General features: G+C 44.4%; 1 protein-coding gene across 1 annotated transcript in view; it reads right to left on the bottom strand.

The window, feature by feature from the left end:
- LOC140726616 (protein diaphanous homolog 3-like) overlaps positions 1-17,689 on the bottom strand; it is a 567,224-nt gene that overhangs the window by 491,549 nt on the left and 57,986 nt on the right. The window contains exons 2-3 of the mRNA XM_073043216.1: positions 17,001-17,033; positions 16,105-16,275 (exon numbers count right to left, since the gene is read on the bottom strand). Coding sequence (XP_072899317.1) covers positions 16,105-16,275; positions 17,001-17,033 — 204 coding nt within the window. The remainder of the gene's footprint in view (positions 1-16,104; positions 16,276-17,000; positions 17,034-17,689) is intronic.

Below are 17,689 nucleotides of genomic sequence, written 5' to 3' on the forward strand. Positions count from 1 at the left end.
GCCAATCACAACTAAACCTGTGTACAATGTCCTGTGTATGTTACTCAGAATGGCTTCTTTGGTTTGTTACGAGTAGGAATGCTTCTTTGTCTGATAAATGTTTCTCTCGCCGTTGTTTCGCTTTAGAATGGTTGATATGGTAATTGAATTCATTTGTTAATCAATGGGGAATGTCATTGTGTTTTGTGAGGCTGGGAACTTGGGGGAGGGGTTGCGTGGGCTTGGAGTGTGAGGAGAAGCGGGAGGAAGACGGACGAGGAAGGTGGACGGACGCTGGACGGCTCGAAGGACCACCAGGGTGGTCCCAGGTGCGACGACGTGGCTGTCGGATGATCCGTTGATTGAGTTCCTACGATGTACACTACACTGACTGAACTTTGATAAGTTGGCGCCTTTTGTTTTTTTCTTTCCTTGTATATATATATATATTGTATTGCCTAATACTTCTTTAGTTTATGTTAGTAAACTCTATAAAGTGTATTTCATAACAGTAATTGGTGTGAAGTTGATACGGTGGGCGGCGCGAGGCATAAACTCGATTCTCACAGCACCTGTGTGTACGGGAGGTGGGTTGGTGTATGGCTGGATCTCTTTTTCCCCTAGACATATACCAGCCTTTTGGGTAAGTGTTACATCTGTGGGGGCTCGTCCGGGATCGGATTGTCGGGGGCTGTGGAATCGCACAGGCAGCAGAGCGGAGATGGACAGAGATAAGATTGTTAGCTGGTGCGAATTTGAAGGTGTGCCGGTACAGTACGCATGCGTAGTGAGCGGAGTGGATTTTCGAGTTTCAGGAGACGCGTTAGTGCGGGGGTTAAGTTTGGTGAACGGTATGGGGCAGGTAGAATTGGTAGCTAGACGGTGTGGTAAAGAGGTGGAGTCTAGCTGGGTGTTGGTTAGTACGAGTGCTGACGTCAGGACGTTGGAACTGCCGGCGACGGTCAGTGTACCGGGGGAGGAGGGGCTGTGGGGGCTCCACCCCTTCTCCGAGGATGAGGCGGAGGAGACATCGGAGAAGGAGCTAGAGCTAGAGGAAAACCCCAGAGAGGTGGCCGGCACTAGCAAAGGGAGGAGGGAGGAGGGAGTCGTGACTAGGCCCCGCCCCCCAGGTAGTGGGGAAGCCTTGGAGCTGGCAGCCGCACTTAACTTCCTGGTGGGAGTGGCCGAGAGGCCACGGCTGAAGCTGGGGGTGTTCTCCGGAGCCAAGCCTACTCCGGACGGGGAGGTGGACTATGAGACCTGGATCGAGCATACGTCCTTGATGTTAGAGGAGTGGCCAGGCTCGGAGGAGGAGAAGAGGCAGCAATTGGTGGGAAGTTTGAGGGGTTTAGCAGCCAAAACAGTCCGGGAGTTGAAAGCTGAAAAGTCTGGAGCCTCAGTGGAGGAATGTATAGAAGTTTTGGAGGGAGCGCTTGTGTTGTCAGGGGAACACTGGCTGCTTTTAGCAGAGTTCCAACGCCTGGAACAACGGAGAGGGGAAAAGCTCTCCGAGTACATATTTAGGATGGAGGGGATGCTCTCGGGGCTGCGGCGCCTGATGTGCCTAGTATGAGGATGAGTCAGTTATTCAGTGGCTCTCTGGAGGAGGACAAGGTGGCGTGGACTATCCGGCAGGCTTATAGTAAAGGCCCCCCTCCATCGTTCGGGCAACTGATTAGAGAGGTGCGGGAGGAAGAGAGAGCGTTGGGGCGGAAAAGGGGCGCGGGCCTACGGGAGCGATCCTCAGCGATACAGGAAGTGGTGGCTGGGTGGAGGAATGACAACCCACCAGGGAGCAGAGAACCCCCTCTGGAGGGGAGGGACGGGGAGGTACCCACTCTCAGGGGCGACCAGTGCAGTGGGTTGGGAGCGGGAGTCGTCCTGGGAGATGAGGGGTGGCAGGCAGCGTGTGCTTTAACTGTGGGAAAGAGGGGCATTTCAGGCGGGACTGTGGGCGGCCGAGGGTGTGCTATAGCTGTGGAGAGGAGGGACACTTTAGGTGGGATTGTGAGAGACAAGGAGTTCCGCGGAGGACAAGCCCCCCCCGTGACTAAGAAGGGGGAGGTGTCAGGAAACTTAGGAGAGGCTCAGTGAGGGAACGGACTGGAGCCCCTGGAGGAACACGTTCCCAGAGATCAGCCAGGGGACCACCGGGTGCCCACGTCTCTATTCCAGATGGGCTGGTAGGACCCCGTGCCAGTATGGGTCTACGGATAGAGGGAGTTTATGCAAAAGCCGTTCTTGATACGGGATCACAGGTGACCTTATTGTACCGGTCTTTCTACAACCAATATCTAAAGCATTTGCCCGCAACCCCATTTGACGCCCTGCAGATTTGGGGTGTGAGCGAGGGTGACTATCCGTACGATGGGTACCTATCGGTGAGATTGGAGTTCTCGGAGGGCGATGTGGGAGTGTCCGAAGCTATTGAGAAGTTGGTTTTGGTGTGTCCTGACCCGGTGGAAACCGGTGGTGCTGCCCTCCTGGTGGGGACTAATTCACCCGTTGTGCGATGGCTCCTGGGAGCTCGTAAAGAGAAAGCGAGGGAAGACTTTCTGGAGACCCTCCCGGTGCATCCAGTGCTTCGAGCAGTGTTCGAAGAAGGGGTTGCCTCCCTTGGACTGGACCCGGAGTGTAAACGAGGGACGGTGTGGTGTACGCAGGCGAGGCCCAAGGTGATCCGACCCGGGGAGGTAGCACTAGTGATGGGGACTCCCAGATTCCCAGGAGTGCCGACGGGCAAGGCCCTGTAAGTAGACGCCCCGGACTATCTTGAAGGGGAGACACGATTTCCGGCGGGGGTGCTGGTGAGGCCCGAAGTGCAGAGACCAGGGGTGGTATATGCGAGGCGTATAGCTATAAGTGTCAGGAAAACCACGGCAAGAGAAATCACCTTTAAGAGGGGAATGCCGCTGGCACATCTGTTCCCGGTGACGGCAATGACTAGCGCACCAGTGAGGACCCCTAACGGAGAGGGTCTCGGGGCTGTTCTGTACCAGGAGCATGGCAAAGCATTGAGGCCGGTAGCCTTTGTCAGCTGAAGCTTGTCACCATCGGAGAGAAACTATCCCACTCACAAGTTGGAGTTCCTGGCGCTGAAGTGGGCGGTGGTGGACAAGCTGGGCGATTACCTATACGGAGCCAAGTTTGAGGTGAGAACGGATAACAATCCTCTCACTTATATTTTGACTTCGGCGAAGCTGGATGCCACAGGACATCGGTGGCTGGCGGCCTTGTAGGTATATAATTTCAGCCTGAGGTACCGCCCCGGAAGCAAGAATGTCGATGCAGATGCTTTGTCTCGTCGGGAGCCGGGGGAACAGGAGAGGGACGAGGAGTGGGAGAGTGTCCCTGCCCCTGGAGTGAAGGCGATGTGTCAGTTTGCTATCACCGTGAAGGCCGAGGGAAGAGGGAGGCTGGAACGAGCCGTGGACCATTTGGAGGTTTTTGACGACGCCATGCCCCTAGCTTACTGTGACCTGACCGCACTGCGGACTAAACAGTTGCCAGAACTGAGTCCGGGGGAAGTGGCAGCTGCTCAGCAAAATGACCCGGTCATTGGCACAGTGTGGAGAGCGGTCGAGAAGGGGGATGGGGAAACACCCTGAGAAGGGGAAACACCCATTCGTGCCTCTGTTGTTGAAGGAGTGGTCTCGGTTGAAGTTAAAGAACCAAATCTTGTACCGGGTAACGGCACCTCCGGACCAACCCCACTGTTGGCAACTGGTCCTGCCGGAGGAGTATTGGCAGGCTGTTCTCCAGGCCCTACAAGATGATTCTGGACACTTGGGGGTGGAAAAGACCTATGGATTACTCAAAGACCGGTTCTACTGGCCCCGGATGAGGGGGGAAGTCGAAGAATACTGTAGGGGATGCAGTCGTTGCATCCGGAGGAAGACCCTGCCCGCGTTGACGGCTCCACTGTCGCACTTGCAGAGTGCGGGACCTCTGGACCTGGTATGTATGGATTTTCTGTCAATTGAGCCTGACACCAGCAACACCGCGAATGTCTTAGTCATCACCGATCATTACACTCGCTATGCTCAGGCATTTCCCACTAAGGATCAGAAGGCGACGACAGTGGCGAAGGTGTTATGGGAGAAGTATTTTGTTCATTACGGCCTTCCCAGGCGAAGCCATAGCGATCAGGGGCGGGACTTTGAGAGCCGCCTTATCCATGAATTACTGACTATGCTTGGGGTTGAGAAATCCAGGACTACCCCTTATCACCCACAGGCAGATCCGCAGCCAGAGAGGTTCAACAGGACCCTGTTGGATATGCTCGGGACGCTGGAGATTGGGCAGAAAAGCAGGTGGAGTCGTCATATTGGACAATTGGTTCACTGTTACAATTGTACTCGCAATGATGCTACAGGATATTCGCCCTATTATCTGATGTTCGGGCAGGAAGCGAGGTTGCCCATTGACTTGTGTTTTGGGGGTGGAGTGGGTGAATTACCCGGGAAGTCCCATCTAAAGTATGTGTCCGACATGAAGAGGGAGTTACAGCGGGCGTATGAGTTGGCCGAGGCGGCGGCTACCAAACAAATTCAGAGGAATAAGATGCGGTATGATCGAAAGGTGAAGTTTGTTCAATTATTGCCGGGCGACAGGGTCCGTTTACGGAATTTGGGACTCCCTGGTAAGCACAAGTTGGCAGATCAATGGGCAGCCAGCCCCTATGTAATAGAGAGCCAGATGCCGAACCTGCCAGTTTACCGGGTGAAACCTGAGGATGGGAAAGGGCCTATCAAGGTACTCCATCGGAATCACCTGCTGCCGCTGGGTCAAGCGGTGCAGGTGGATACGGAGCCAGAGTGGGAGGTTACGCCTAGTACAAGGACTCTGCGAGGGCGCAGAGAAAGGGAAGAGCCCGCTGCTGAAGAGCGGGGACGGGTCCCTCGCCCGGAAATGGCTACCAATTCAGAAGAGGACGACTCAGATGAGTGGCCCCGTTCCCATTCGCTGGTGCTCCAGTACCAGGAGAGGAGGCTCCTGGCCCTTCCCATACTGAATTGGGTGAGAGGAGGGAAGGACTTGAGGGTCAGATGGAGAGGCAGCCAATATTGGTGGGAGAGAGGGTGGAACCCGAGCGTGAGCCGGAGAGATCTCAGGTGAGGGAGGACCCCCGTGAGGAAGGGGGTGAGGGTCTGTCAGGTAGACCGGGGGTGTCCGAGACCGTGGGTTCGCAGGTGAAGAGGGAGCCCAGTGGGGCAGAAGGGGTATGGAGATCTCAGAGGATTAGGCGCCCCCCGGAGCGGTTGACATATGTGGTACCAGGAGAACCGAGTGTGATTTCTACTGCTCTGGGTAGTTATGTCACTGCTTTCTGCACCTGGGTTGGGTTTTGTGTGTTGCAAGAAGCTTTGGGGAACTCTAGTAATGCCATGAGGGCATGACATTTGCTGGTGGGGAGAGAATGTACAATGTCCTGTGTATGTTACTCAAAATGGCTTCTTTGGTTTGTTACGAGTAGGAATGCTTCTTTGTCTGATAAATGTTTCTCTCGCCGTTGTTTCGCTTTAGAATGGCTGATATGGTAACTGTATTCATTTGTTACATCAATGAGGAATGTTATTGTGTTTTGTGAGGCTGGGAACTCGGGGGAGGGGTTGCGTGGGCTTGGAATGTGAAGAGAGTCGGGAGGAAGACGGACGAGGAAGGTGGACGGACGCTGGACTGCTCGTAAGACCACCAGGGTGGTCCCAGGTGCGACGACGTGGCTGTCGGATGATCCGTTGATTGAGTTCCTACGATGTACACTACACTGACTGAACTTTGATAAGTTGGCACCTTTTGTTTTTTTCTTTCCTTGTATATATATATATTGTATTGCCTAATACTTCTTTAGTTAATGTTAGTAAACTCTATAAAGTGTATTTCATAACAGTATTTGGTGTGAAGTTGATACGGTGGGTGGCGCGAGGCATAAACTCGATTCTCACAGCACCTGCGTGTACGGGAGGTGGGTTGGTGTGTGGCTGGATCTCCTTTTCCCCTAGACATATACCAGCCTTTTGGGTAAGTGTTACACCTGCATTACATTTTCTGAAGCACACTTCATCAAAATAAATGCTAGGTTCAAGTTTGCCTCTCTGCTCTGTAATATTTTTGTTCCTAACCTTCTTTTTGCAATCTTCTTTCTACCACATTTGTGTAACTTATTTTAAACTCAACCTCTATGCCTCACTACCCGCACATTCATTCTTCTACAGTCCATCTTCATTTTCATTACCACCTATTTCTCTGCTGGCTGTTTGTCACCCAGCCCCAACATACTCCATCTCCTTACTGGCTTTTACTTCTTCCAAGCAATATGTCGACCTGATGGCCCTGGTGGAGGACTTTGTCAAATGGTGCAAGCTTAACATCAGTAAGAGATGGTGAAGACTAAGCCTGCACTGCTCCCTGTTACTGTTGATGGTGAGGACGTGGATGTGGTAAGGACCTTTACGTACCTGGGGGTGCATATGGATGACAGACTTGAAAGCAGCACCAACACATTAGCTGTGTACAAGAAGGGCCAGAGTCACCTCTCCTTCCTGAGCAGACTAAGGTCCTTTGGAGTATGCAGGCCTCTCCTTCACATGCCCTACCAGTCTGTTCTCAACAGTACAATCTTCTATGTGGTGGTGTGCTGGGGCAATAGCATCAATGCGGGTAATGCCAACAGGCTCAATAAACTGATTAGAAAGGCTGGCTCTGTTATAGGAGTCAAACTGGACATACTGGAGACTGTGGTAGAACAGAGGACCCTGCGACAATGTTTCTCATCCTCTGCATGCCACCTTGGCTGAACAGAGGAGCACTTGTAGCAATATACAAAGGCAACTGGGCTGCTCCAAAGAGTGCTATATGAGTTCATTCTTACCCTCGTCCGTTAAGCTCTATGAGTCAACCTATAGCCAGGGGTGTGAGGATTCTCCTCCTGTTACACTGTTTTGAGAAAACATGTTTTATTTTTTCTACTCCTCTTCTAATATTTGTATATCTGTGAACATGTAATGCTATTGTGACACTGTAATTTCCTTTGGGATCAATAAAGTTTCTATCTATCCAGTGCTTCCTTCCTGTTCCAAAACCTTCTTCATAACTTCTGCAAAAGGGCTTCAGCCCAAAATGTCAACTGTACTTTTTTCCATAAATGCTACCTGACCTGCTGAGTTCCTCCAGCATTTGTGTGTGTTGCTCAGATTCCCAGCATCTGCAAATTTTCTGTTCTCCATAACTTGTAACTTTCCTACAAAACAATACCATTCCTTTATTACCATTTCCTTTTTGAATTTGTACTGCCTGCACCCAGTCTCATACCTTATCCATTTTCTTTTCCTTTTTCCTTAAACTTCCACTGCATCCTCCTTTTTGCCTGTTGCTTGCAGAGTACTGTTCTGGGTCTCTCACACTTCATAATACTCTCACTTATATCACATTCATCCTCACTTTATCCAAGTCCAAATAAAAACAGAAAAACTGGAACAAAATATAAGTTGCTGGTGGAACTTGCCTGCCATTTTTTTCCACAGATTCGGCCTGACCTGCTGAGTTCTTCCCCACCACTTGTTTTTGCTCCAGATTCCATCTTGCACCTCCACTGAAACTAGAAACTCCTAAACTTGGAATAGCAAATACTCCTCCTTTCTGCTGATTTTATACTTCTATTTTCATTTCATCCCTCATGTCTTCCTTATTTGTTTTTCATTTTTGTTTCTTTTTCCACATTCCAATAGTTGTGATTTCAAACATCATCTTTGAGAGCTCCCTTTATCTTCTCTCCAGAAGAGATATGGAACCCACAATGAACATTTACAAATAATATTAATATCATTGAGGAAGCACAAGTCAAATATAAGTTTTTTTAAACTGTGATGAGAAATGAAGCACGTTAGTTTTGATTTATCTTAGCTCATTTAGTAGTCTGGGTAACCAACTGCATGAACAGAACCTCTTCCACAGCCAAAATCAACACAACGCTTCAATTGCTATTCATTGATCTGGTAAGCAGAGAGCTCCAGTGAGAAAACAAAGCCACATATTCAAATACAAACATGCTAGGTGATTGGTTCAGATGAGAGTATCCTAGATGCATTTTGAATTCAGAGAATAATGAAATCCAACAAAGGCCTCGCAGCTGTTAGTTATTTTTAAAGTAAGAGTTGGATACAAGGTAAATTAATTCTTCACTGGAATTCAATAATTCAAGTAGTTCTCTATTCATGAGGGCCAGCTGCAATACATACATTTTTTTTGAAAACCTTCATAAAGAATTAGGCAAATTCCCTCAGAACAGGTCAATTTTTAATAAAAAGGCTTTCTTGAGAAACTAAAATAGTCATGGTTTTGTCATTATGTGGGTTAGTCGGAAGAATGTCGCATAGATATCAATTTCTTATGCTCCTTCTTCCTTATTGTCTACCTGAACTGCACTTCTTCTGTAGCTGTTGTAAGCTGAACAGCATTCTGTTATTGCTGTTCACTTGCACTAACTCGATGTACTTATGTTGTGAAATTATCTACACTGATGGCTTGAAAATCAATCTTTCACTGTTTCTCAGTACAGTGACAATAATAAACCAATTCCATTTACAAGAAATTAGATAAACCTTTAAAGCTGGTAACTCAAGTGTGGTTGTCTTTATGGTCATGTCGCACAAAATAATGCTTTTGCCGTGAATCAGCACCAGTACTCATAAAGAGAAGCAACCAGATCTTGCTATGACAGATTTCTTTTCACAAAAAGGAAACATTAGCCTGGTTGCACAACCAAGATCTGCAAATAACTTTGCAAAATTTTCAATTTTTGGCATGAAGCATTCCTGATAAGGCAAGATCCCTTTAGTGTTATTGTAGGAAAGGAAATGTCCAAGGATCATCAAAATCTAGCATAAACGAACGAGTCACATCATTCAAATTGTTATTTAATTCTAATTTATTTCATGGCATCTGATCCGGCCAGGAACTAGTTTCGAAATACATTTGTTTAAATGCAAATCAGCTTTCATCCACTATACAACTAATACATTCCATAGTTCTTACAATCGGCTGTTGTTTATAATGAGGATGGTAAATGCTAGAATACAAAGGTTTAGAGGTTTATTCTTTTTGTCAAAGTATGCATGTACAATAGAACTCTGATATTTGTCTTCTCCAGACAGCCAGGAAATATGGAAAGGCCATGGGAGATGATGACAGAAAAGATATCACCACCCCCACACAAAAAAGAAGCAAAACAAAACTCGCAAACTCAAAAATCCCGCACCCCCTCTCCTGCAGAAAAAAGCCACAATAACAATCCCTAACCCCCTGTTCCAGAAAATAAACAGCTACAATAACAATCCACGAACCCTCTCCTGCAGGAAAAAAAATCGACAATAACAATCCCCCAACCCCTCACTCGCAGAAAAAACAACGATAACAATCCCCCACGGCCCCCACTCGCAAACAGCACAGTGAACAATAAATAATGAGCTGCTGGAGGAATTCAGCAATTCAGGCAGCATGTGTAGAAGGAAATGGACAGTTGATGTTTCAGATGAACACCCTTCAATTGGACTGAAAGACAAGAGGGGAAAACCACTTTCAGCAGATCTTCAGTTATGGACTCACAGAGTTTCTTTCTCCTCCACTATGAGCTGTTAGCAGAGGGGAAGAAGCTCTTGAAACGTTTAGTGTGTGTCTTCAGGCTCCTGTATCTCATCATTGATGGTAGCATTGAGAAGAAGCTGGTGCTGGTCAGCTGGTGGTTTTGTCTCGTGGGTGTAACAGCCACCAGGAAACCACAGTCTGGTGCAGATTGGAAATAATATCTCCCTCCCACTGCTAATCAACACTGGCACCTCAAGGATGCATGCTTAGCCCACTGTTCTACTCTCTCTACACCCATGATTGCATTGCTAGGCACAGCTCAAATGCCATCTATGGATTTGCCAACAACACATCTATTGTTGGCAGAATTTCTGATGGTGGTGAGAAGGCATACAGTAGTGAAATAGATCAGGTGGTGGAATGGTGTTGCAGCAACAACCTTGCATTCAACATCAGTATAACCAAGGAATAGATTTGGATTTCAGGAAGGTGAAGACAAAGGAACTCATGTCAGTCTTCATTGAGGGACTAGAAGTGCAAAGGGTGAGCAGTTTCAAGTTCCTGAGAGTCAACATTTCTGAGGATCCATCCTGGGCCCAATATTCTGATGCAATTACAAAGAAGGCACAACAGTGGCTACATTTCTTTAAAAGTTTTAGAATTGTTATGTCACCAAAGACACTCGAAAATTTCTATAGATGTACCATGAAGGGCATTCTGACAGGCTGCATCACTGTCTGGTATGGAGGGGCCACTGCACAGGATTTGAAAAAGCTGCAGAAAGTTGTAACTCTGCCAGCTTTATCATGGGCACTAGCCTCCCTGGCATCGAGGACAGCTTCAAACAGCGATGCCTCAAAAAGATGGCATCTATCATTAATGACCCCCATCATCCATGATATGCCTTCTTCTCAATGCTACCATCAATGATGAGATACAGGAGCCTGAAGACACACACTAAACGTTTCAAGAGCTTCTTCCCCTCCACTAACACTACCTCTGTTTTTGCACAACTTATTTGATTTTATTTTTTCCATACAGTCGGCCCTCCTTATCCGCGAGTTCCGAATGCACGAATTCAACCAACTACAAATCAAGAAAACCAGGTGCTCTTCCAGCACTTGTTGTTTGAGCATGTACGGACTTTTTTTCTTGTCATTTTTCCCTAAACAATACAGTATAACAACTATTTATATAGCATTTACATTGTGTTAGGTATTATAAGTAATCTAGAGATGATTTAAGTACACGGGAGGATGTGCGTAGGTTACTGTGGATTGGAATAGAAAAAAAAAATCAGACGTTCTCTTACTAAGTAAGTCGGAACAGGTACATCCAATATTATTTAGCATCAGTTCATCAAACGTTTGTCCTAGTATATAGTATATATTTTACCTTTCTATGCATATAAAACACTTAAGAATGTATGTTTCAGCGCCGGGCTCGGGAACAGAAGGGTTACGAATGTGCCACAACTCTGAGGGCCGAAGGGTACAAAGTCGCCCCCTCCTTTTTGAGAATCGCAAGATCGCTATTAATTCGGGTCTGGGACCCAGGAAATGAGAGAGAATCCACAAGGTTTGGAATGTGTCCTGGCCTCAGCGAAACAAAGCCCCTGATAACGGCCATTGTCTCTTGGAGACGGAATTGTGTATTGAGTACTGTACTATTCATTGAAGCCCCTCAAGGGATGACCAGAGTGGGCTGGTTGAAGGATTGCATCATCCCAACCTGATTGACATCTGAGACCCCGTGAGTAAGGATAAAAAAGGGTCTGGGGAACAACCCCTTTAGACGCACCAGGAGAAACGCTAGAAATCCTGTGACAGTGTTTAATAGCGACAGCTGGTGGGGGGGCTCGTGTGCATCTTTCCCTTGCCTGGGATTGGCGGCCTCACCACGGAAGAACGGCTTTAGCTAAAGGAGAGGCCACAAGTGAACGGCCACACCAACGGGACTCCCAACGGATCGAAATCATAAAAGGAAAACCCGGCAAGTTTTTCTCCCAAAAATCCCTCTCTCTCTCCAACCATTGAAATACAGCAGTCCCCAAAGGCTGCAGCCTGCATGAACTGAGTGACTTTTATATTTCCATCAGACAATACATTTATCCCCTAAACAACGATAGAGCTTATTTCTTATTGATTATTATTATACCCGCACTTTTAGATTTAGTATTGACTACGTATATTATCTGTATATTTGCATTGATATTATTTTTGTGTATTTTTACCAATAAATACTGTTAAAAATAGTATCATCAGACTTCAACGGACCTCTCTATCTTTGCTGGTAAGTGACCCAGTTACGGGGTTCGTAACAATATAAAATACTTAAGAATGTATGTTTCAGCGCCGGGCTCGGGAACAGAAGTTCCCAAGTTCGATCCAGTGACAGACCACTTCCGAGCGCGTTCTCCATCCGTGCCTGGTTGATGTGGAGGATCAAAAACCCAAAACCCAATAATTAAACCACTGCATTGCTTAGTAATAATTGTAGCTTTCATCAGGGCAGGGCCTTTCTCACTTTATACTTTAAAATTGTTCCTATCGTTGACCGACTGTAGCCCAATGCTTTTCCAATGACTGATGGCGTTTCACCTCTTTCCGATCGCTTTATTATTTCCACTTTATTTTCAATCGTGATTATTTTCACAAACAGAAACACTGCAGATTCAGAGCTCCGCTGCTGGGTCCTAATGTCCACTGCACTGAGACAGGTTGAATAGGGGACTTGAGCATCCACATTTTTTGGTATCTGCGAGGGGTCCCGGAACCAATCCCTCACGGATAAGGAGGGCCGACTGTATATACTTCCTTTTGTAACGTATACTGCAATTTTTATTAAGTATTGCAATGTACTGCTGCAGCAAAACAACGCCTGTAATATTAAACCTGATTCTGAAAAGTCCGGCATCATCTGAAGACCTGTCAAGCATAATTACATCAGAGAAGCCAAAACAAGGTGATAAGGGAAAAATTTCCCTGACGGAATGGCAGAGCAGACTCAGTGGGCCAAGTGGCCTAATTCTGCCCCTAGGTTTTATGGTCTATCTCCCATGGAGGATTTCCAGGAGTTGTTTGGAATCAAACTTGCAACGTACAAAATCAATGCCTTGTTTGATACCAAGTCATCCATCTAGTCTTATTCTCTTTACTGCAATTGAATGATTTGATAGAACCAAGTGGTTTGCAAGAGCCATCTCAAAGGGCATCTGATAACACAACACATTTCATCGGCTCCAGAGCGAAACTGCTCATTTAGTATATTAGCTCCCTTGAACCTCATTAGTGAACCAGGCAGATTTTTACAATATGATCACTTTCCCCTATTAACTGCAGAATGATTAATTAATCTTTCTTTTTTCATTGTACAATTCTAGAGCTAACACTTTCTGCTTCCTCAGCATACTGTCAGTTCCTCCACCTCCACAGACCATTACCCTCTTTGTGCCATTTGCCCATACATCCGGAAATGCAATACCCACATTTTTAACTCTACCCTTACCACCAGCCAGGAACCCAAACAGTCTTTCCAGGTGAAACTGCAATTCAGTAGCATTTCTTCCAACTTAGTGTATTGCATATGGTGCTTAAGGAACAATGCATCATCATTCTGAATTTAATGAACTTAACTCCTCACACCCTGACCACAGATGTGACAGTATCTCTCAGTTACAATTAGTTTTATTTTCCTCTGCTATCACCAGCTACAATTCTTTTTAAGTAATTACCACCATGACATCTGTGGTTTGTTTCCTATCACAGACATTCTTTTCTTTTCTGTACATTCTTCTCTTCCCTTCCCCATATTCATAATCTAAAATTACTTTGCTTTTTCACTCGTATAGTTATCATGAAGGTACCCAAGCTAAAATATTCACTACACAGTAGGAAAGGAAAAAGAGTGGGAAGGCAATAGATGGGAATCAGTCATACAGGGAACAGATCAGACACCAACTAGACTACAGATGATGGGCTACGTTTCTGGCGCTAACTGCTAGACATTCGAGTGGGAAAGTACAACAGCTAATTCCCATAATCTATCAGTACCAATGACATAGGTTTAGCAAAAAATTACGACCCGCAAACAGAATGTGCTATGGTAAACGAAAAGGTAGATCTCAAAGTTAGTAACTTAAGATATTCCCGTTGAAGGAGTAGGATACAAAGATATTATGGATGAATTTGTGGACAAAGGAAGATGGTGTGCAGGAGAGGGATTCAGATACCTATAACACTGTAAAAGGCCATAGGAAGCTGTGGCAAGCACAAATTGGATATGAAAGAAACAAAAGACAGGGAAAGGAAGGCAAAATAACAAAGGTTAAGAACCTAAGAGGGGCATTGTGCAAAGAAATACAGGTAGTCCCCGAGTTACGAGCATTCAACTTATGGACAACTCGTACTTACGAACCGAGGAAGGAAGATGTCGTCCACCATTTTAAGTCAGATTGCGACACCGTCCACCATTTTAAGTCGTTGCCGTTGACTCTGTGTTCAGTGTGTAACTTTGTATTTGGCTTAAATTTTTCTTAACAAGATTCACCCTGACCTCGCACCCCCCTCCACCGTTCCAGTCGGGTGGTGGCGCAGTGAGATCAGTGCCGAACTGGAGAATGAAGGTTTCCAAGTTCGATCCAGTGACAGACTGCTCCCGTGCCAGGTTGATGTCAATCCAGTGACTCCCGTACCATCCGTGCTGGGTTGATGTCCAGCTCGCAACCCACCCTCGCTAAAAAAAACACTGCCACCTCCAGTTTAAATTCCCACATGGAATATTATGGAGGATCAAATACCCAAACCCAGCACAGCCCCCACTTGTCCCATTTAATCTGTCTCAGTGCCATGGACTGTAGGACCCGGGGAATTCAGTGTGGTGGTCCTTAGGACCCAGCAGACCTCGGGAGCCAGCGGAGGTCGGGACCCGCCACCCGCAGTGTTTCTGTTCCATTGATGCGAAGCGATCGCAATTGAAAATAAAGTGGAAATAATAAAGCGATTGGAAAGAGGTGAAACGCCATCGGTCATTGGAAAAGCATTAGGTTACAGTCGGTCAATGATCGGAACAATTTTAAAGGATAAAGTGAGAATAATGGACCATGTGAAAGACCCTGCCCCGATGAAAGCTACAATTATTACTAAGCAACGCAGTGGTTTAATTATTGGAATACATACGTTTCTTAAGTGTTTTATATGCATAGAAAGGTGAAATATATACTATATACTGAGAAAAACGTTTGACTAACTGACGCTAAAATATACCGGATGTACTTGTACAAATCTGACTTAAAGACGGACTCGGGATCGGAACTCATTCATAACCCAGGGACTGCCTGTATCTGATAAGTGCTTAAAAAAACAACTCTAAATGCAACGTTCCTAATGAACAGTATCTACAAAATGAATTAACAAGTGCAAATAAATATAAATGAGAATGATGTTGTTGCTGCTCCAGAGACATGACTGCAAGGTGACCAAATACAGAACAAGAACTGAACACCACAGAGCATTCAATACTTCAGAAAGCTAGGCAAAAACGGAAAGGAAGTTAAATGGTGTTGATGGTGAATGAGGAAAAGACTGCAATGTCAACCATCGACACTGGCTAAGGAAAATCATTATAAATAGTGAAGGAAGAATTCCTGGAAAGTGCACATGATTATTTTTGACCAACACATTGAGAAACCAACTGGAGAGCAACTGGGAGAAAAACAATTGTTTTTAAGATATAATGCAATTATAAACAGCTAAATTTGTTTGTATATTTACATTCAGATCAGCGAGTATATTGAAATTCTCAATGTATACAATAACTTAGCAATAGCAACACAAACAACACCAGCTTGTAGAACATAGTCACAACAGAAAGTCAATTATTTTTTTCGGGGCTTAACTCACTTTCAATCCAAAGAAGAGGCAAACATCATGCCAGCTATCAACCTTTCAGTAGCTGCCCACTTCAAACATCAATTCATTGAAAAGCATAAATGTAGCAAAAAACTGCAGATCCTGGACATCCTAAATAAGATTTAGAAATACTAAAAACACAGTGCAAGTCAGTCAGAATCTGGGAAGACAACAGTTACAAAGAATGAAAGGTCATTGAAAGGGACAATGGAGAGGTTTGTGGATGTGATCAAGGCAATTGCCATGAAAGAAGTTGCTGGAAAATCCATCAGGGCTATGAAAAAAGGATTAACCAAAAATAAGCATCAATACTGATCAACAAGATTCAGCAACCACTTGTTAATGACACCACCGAAATTCCACAGGAGACCGGTCCACAAGTTAACTGCCAAATTTCACGAACATTTTAAACCCATAGTTAAAGTGAAATTTTGCATGTCTGTGACAATATTTACAAAGATTTGCATGACTGTAAAAACATAAAATCTTTAGCAATTTGGCTCTATGCTATTCAATGCAAGGCGCAATATTTGATTTGAATGAAATCAAACATGCTTCTTTTCAAAATAATAACAACGTTTAAAAAAACATAACATGCACATTGATCTACTAAATTAAAAGGAAAACAACTTACCATCATTCTTTCAAACAGTAAAATAACTTCCTTTTCTGGCAGCTGATTTGAGTTTTCATTTTCGGAGGATACTCCAGACCAATCATTCCTAGTAAGTTGAGGCTGTTTAACATTTGGAAGAGGTGCTCTACCACGCTTGCTTCGAATTCGAATACTTGCAAATTTATCCAGCTACAAGAAAGTGAAAAATGAAATCAAATATTCATCTTGTTTTAGGAACCTGTCAATTAAAATCTAAACTTCAGAAAAGATACACAAATTGACAGGAGCTTAAAAAGACAATCCAATATAGCTTATAGAACCAATACTTGCAAATAACAGCATAGTTATATATTAGCACAGTGACAGATGTTTTATTGTAATATGGGTGTTATCCAGGGAAGTGCCAAATGTATAGCATGATGTTTGATAATAAAAAGTAATATCATTCTCATATGACAAGAAAGTAGTATGACTCAATGCAAGGTGCAGTATTTGATTTTAATGAAGTCAAAAATGCTTCTTTTCAAAAGAATCACAATGTTGAAAGAGTTCTTTTTTACATTCGTATCATGCAGACTTGAAAAGAGAACCCATTAAAAAGTATTTTGGAGGAAAAAAAAAGAATTGGTAATTACATTGTATTAAATTAAGTGTCTAACTTTTGAGATTAAAGGCTGTAAATCTGGGCACTGGTGAACTATAAAGTTAAAATGATTGGCTGAAACAAAATAATTGTACAATTTATTCCAAAGCAATTCATGATTCAAATACATGATACCATATTAATATCAATCCCTATATAAGGTACACAGAAGAACAGCTGTCATATAAAAAACGCAAACATGTTATATTACAACTCTAAAATTATATCATCAAAACAAAGATGCTACATTAAATGCACTAAAAAACCTTACCACATCATCAGTCAACGTTTTGATATTCATGTTCTGCAGAAAGAGAAAAAAAATTCTTGTTACCACATAATGCTACTTTCAGTTACAAAACACGATTGCCAATTTGAGTAATAAAAATAAGCATTGAATAAAACATAAATTTTAAATTTCATTCTAGTTTTTAAACCTCCCTGGCTGTCGACCTATTTCACAAAGATTCAGCTGTCAAGGTCACTGCAGAAATTAAAATACCTGTGAATTTACAGCAGGCAGTACATTTTAAACAAAAGTCAGCCTTTTTCTGGATTGAACTGAGCAGTAACCCACTCATTTACGTTCACTCATTCATCAGCTACTTTGACATACAGAAAATATGGAACCACTCTTCTCTTTTTATTTTCTGATCAAAAAAAAATCACATCCCTAATTGTTACCAGTTCTACAAATAGTTCATGAAAGCATTTGGACATAATCACAATTTAAATTGGTTGCTATTCATGTTTCAATGAACTACTGTATGTTCAGTTGCATTCACATATCCAATTTATTCTGCAGTAGCATTCATAAACTCTTTACAAAAATAAAAAAGATGAGCACCTCATAGCAGGAACATATACAGGAAATCATTGCAACAATCTGATTTTCAGTGTTTCAATTCAACTTAAGTGTCTAAGGGGGAGACTTGGGAAGGTGTTGTCAGACACTTAAAT

The sequence above is a fragment of the Hemitrygon akajei genome, chromosome 4, assembly GCF_048418815.1.
Source record: "Hemitrygon akajei chromosome 4, sHemAka1.3, whole genome shotgun sequence".
Lineage (NCBI taxonomy): Eukaryota > Metazoa > Chordata > Chondrichthyes > Myliobatiformes > Dasyatidae > Hemitrygon > Hemitrygon akajei.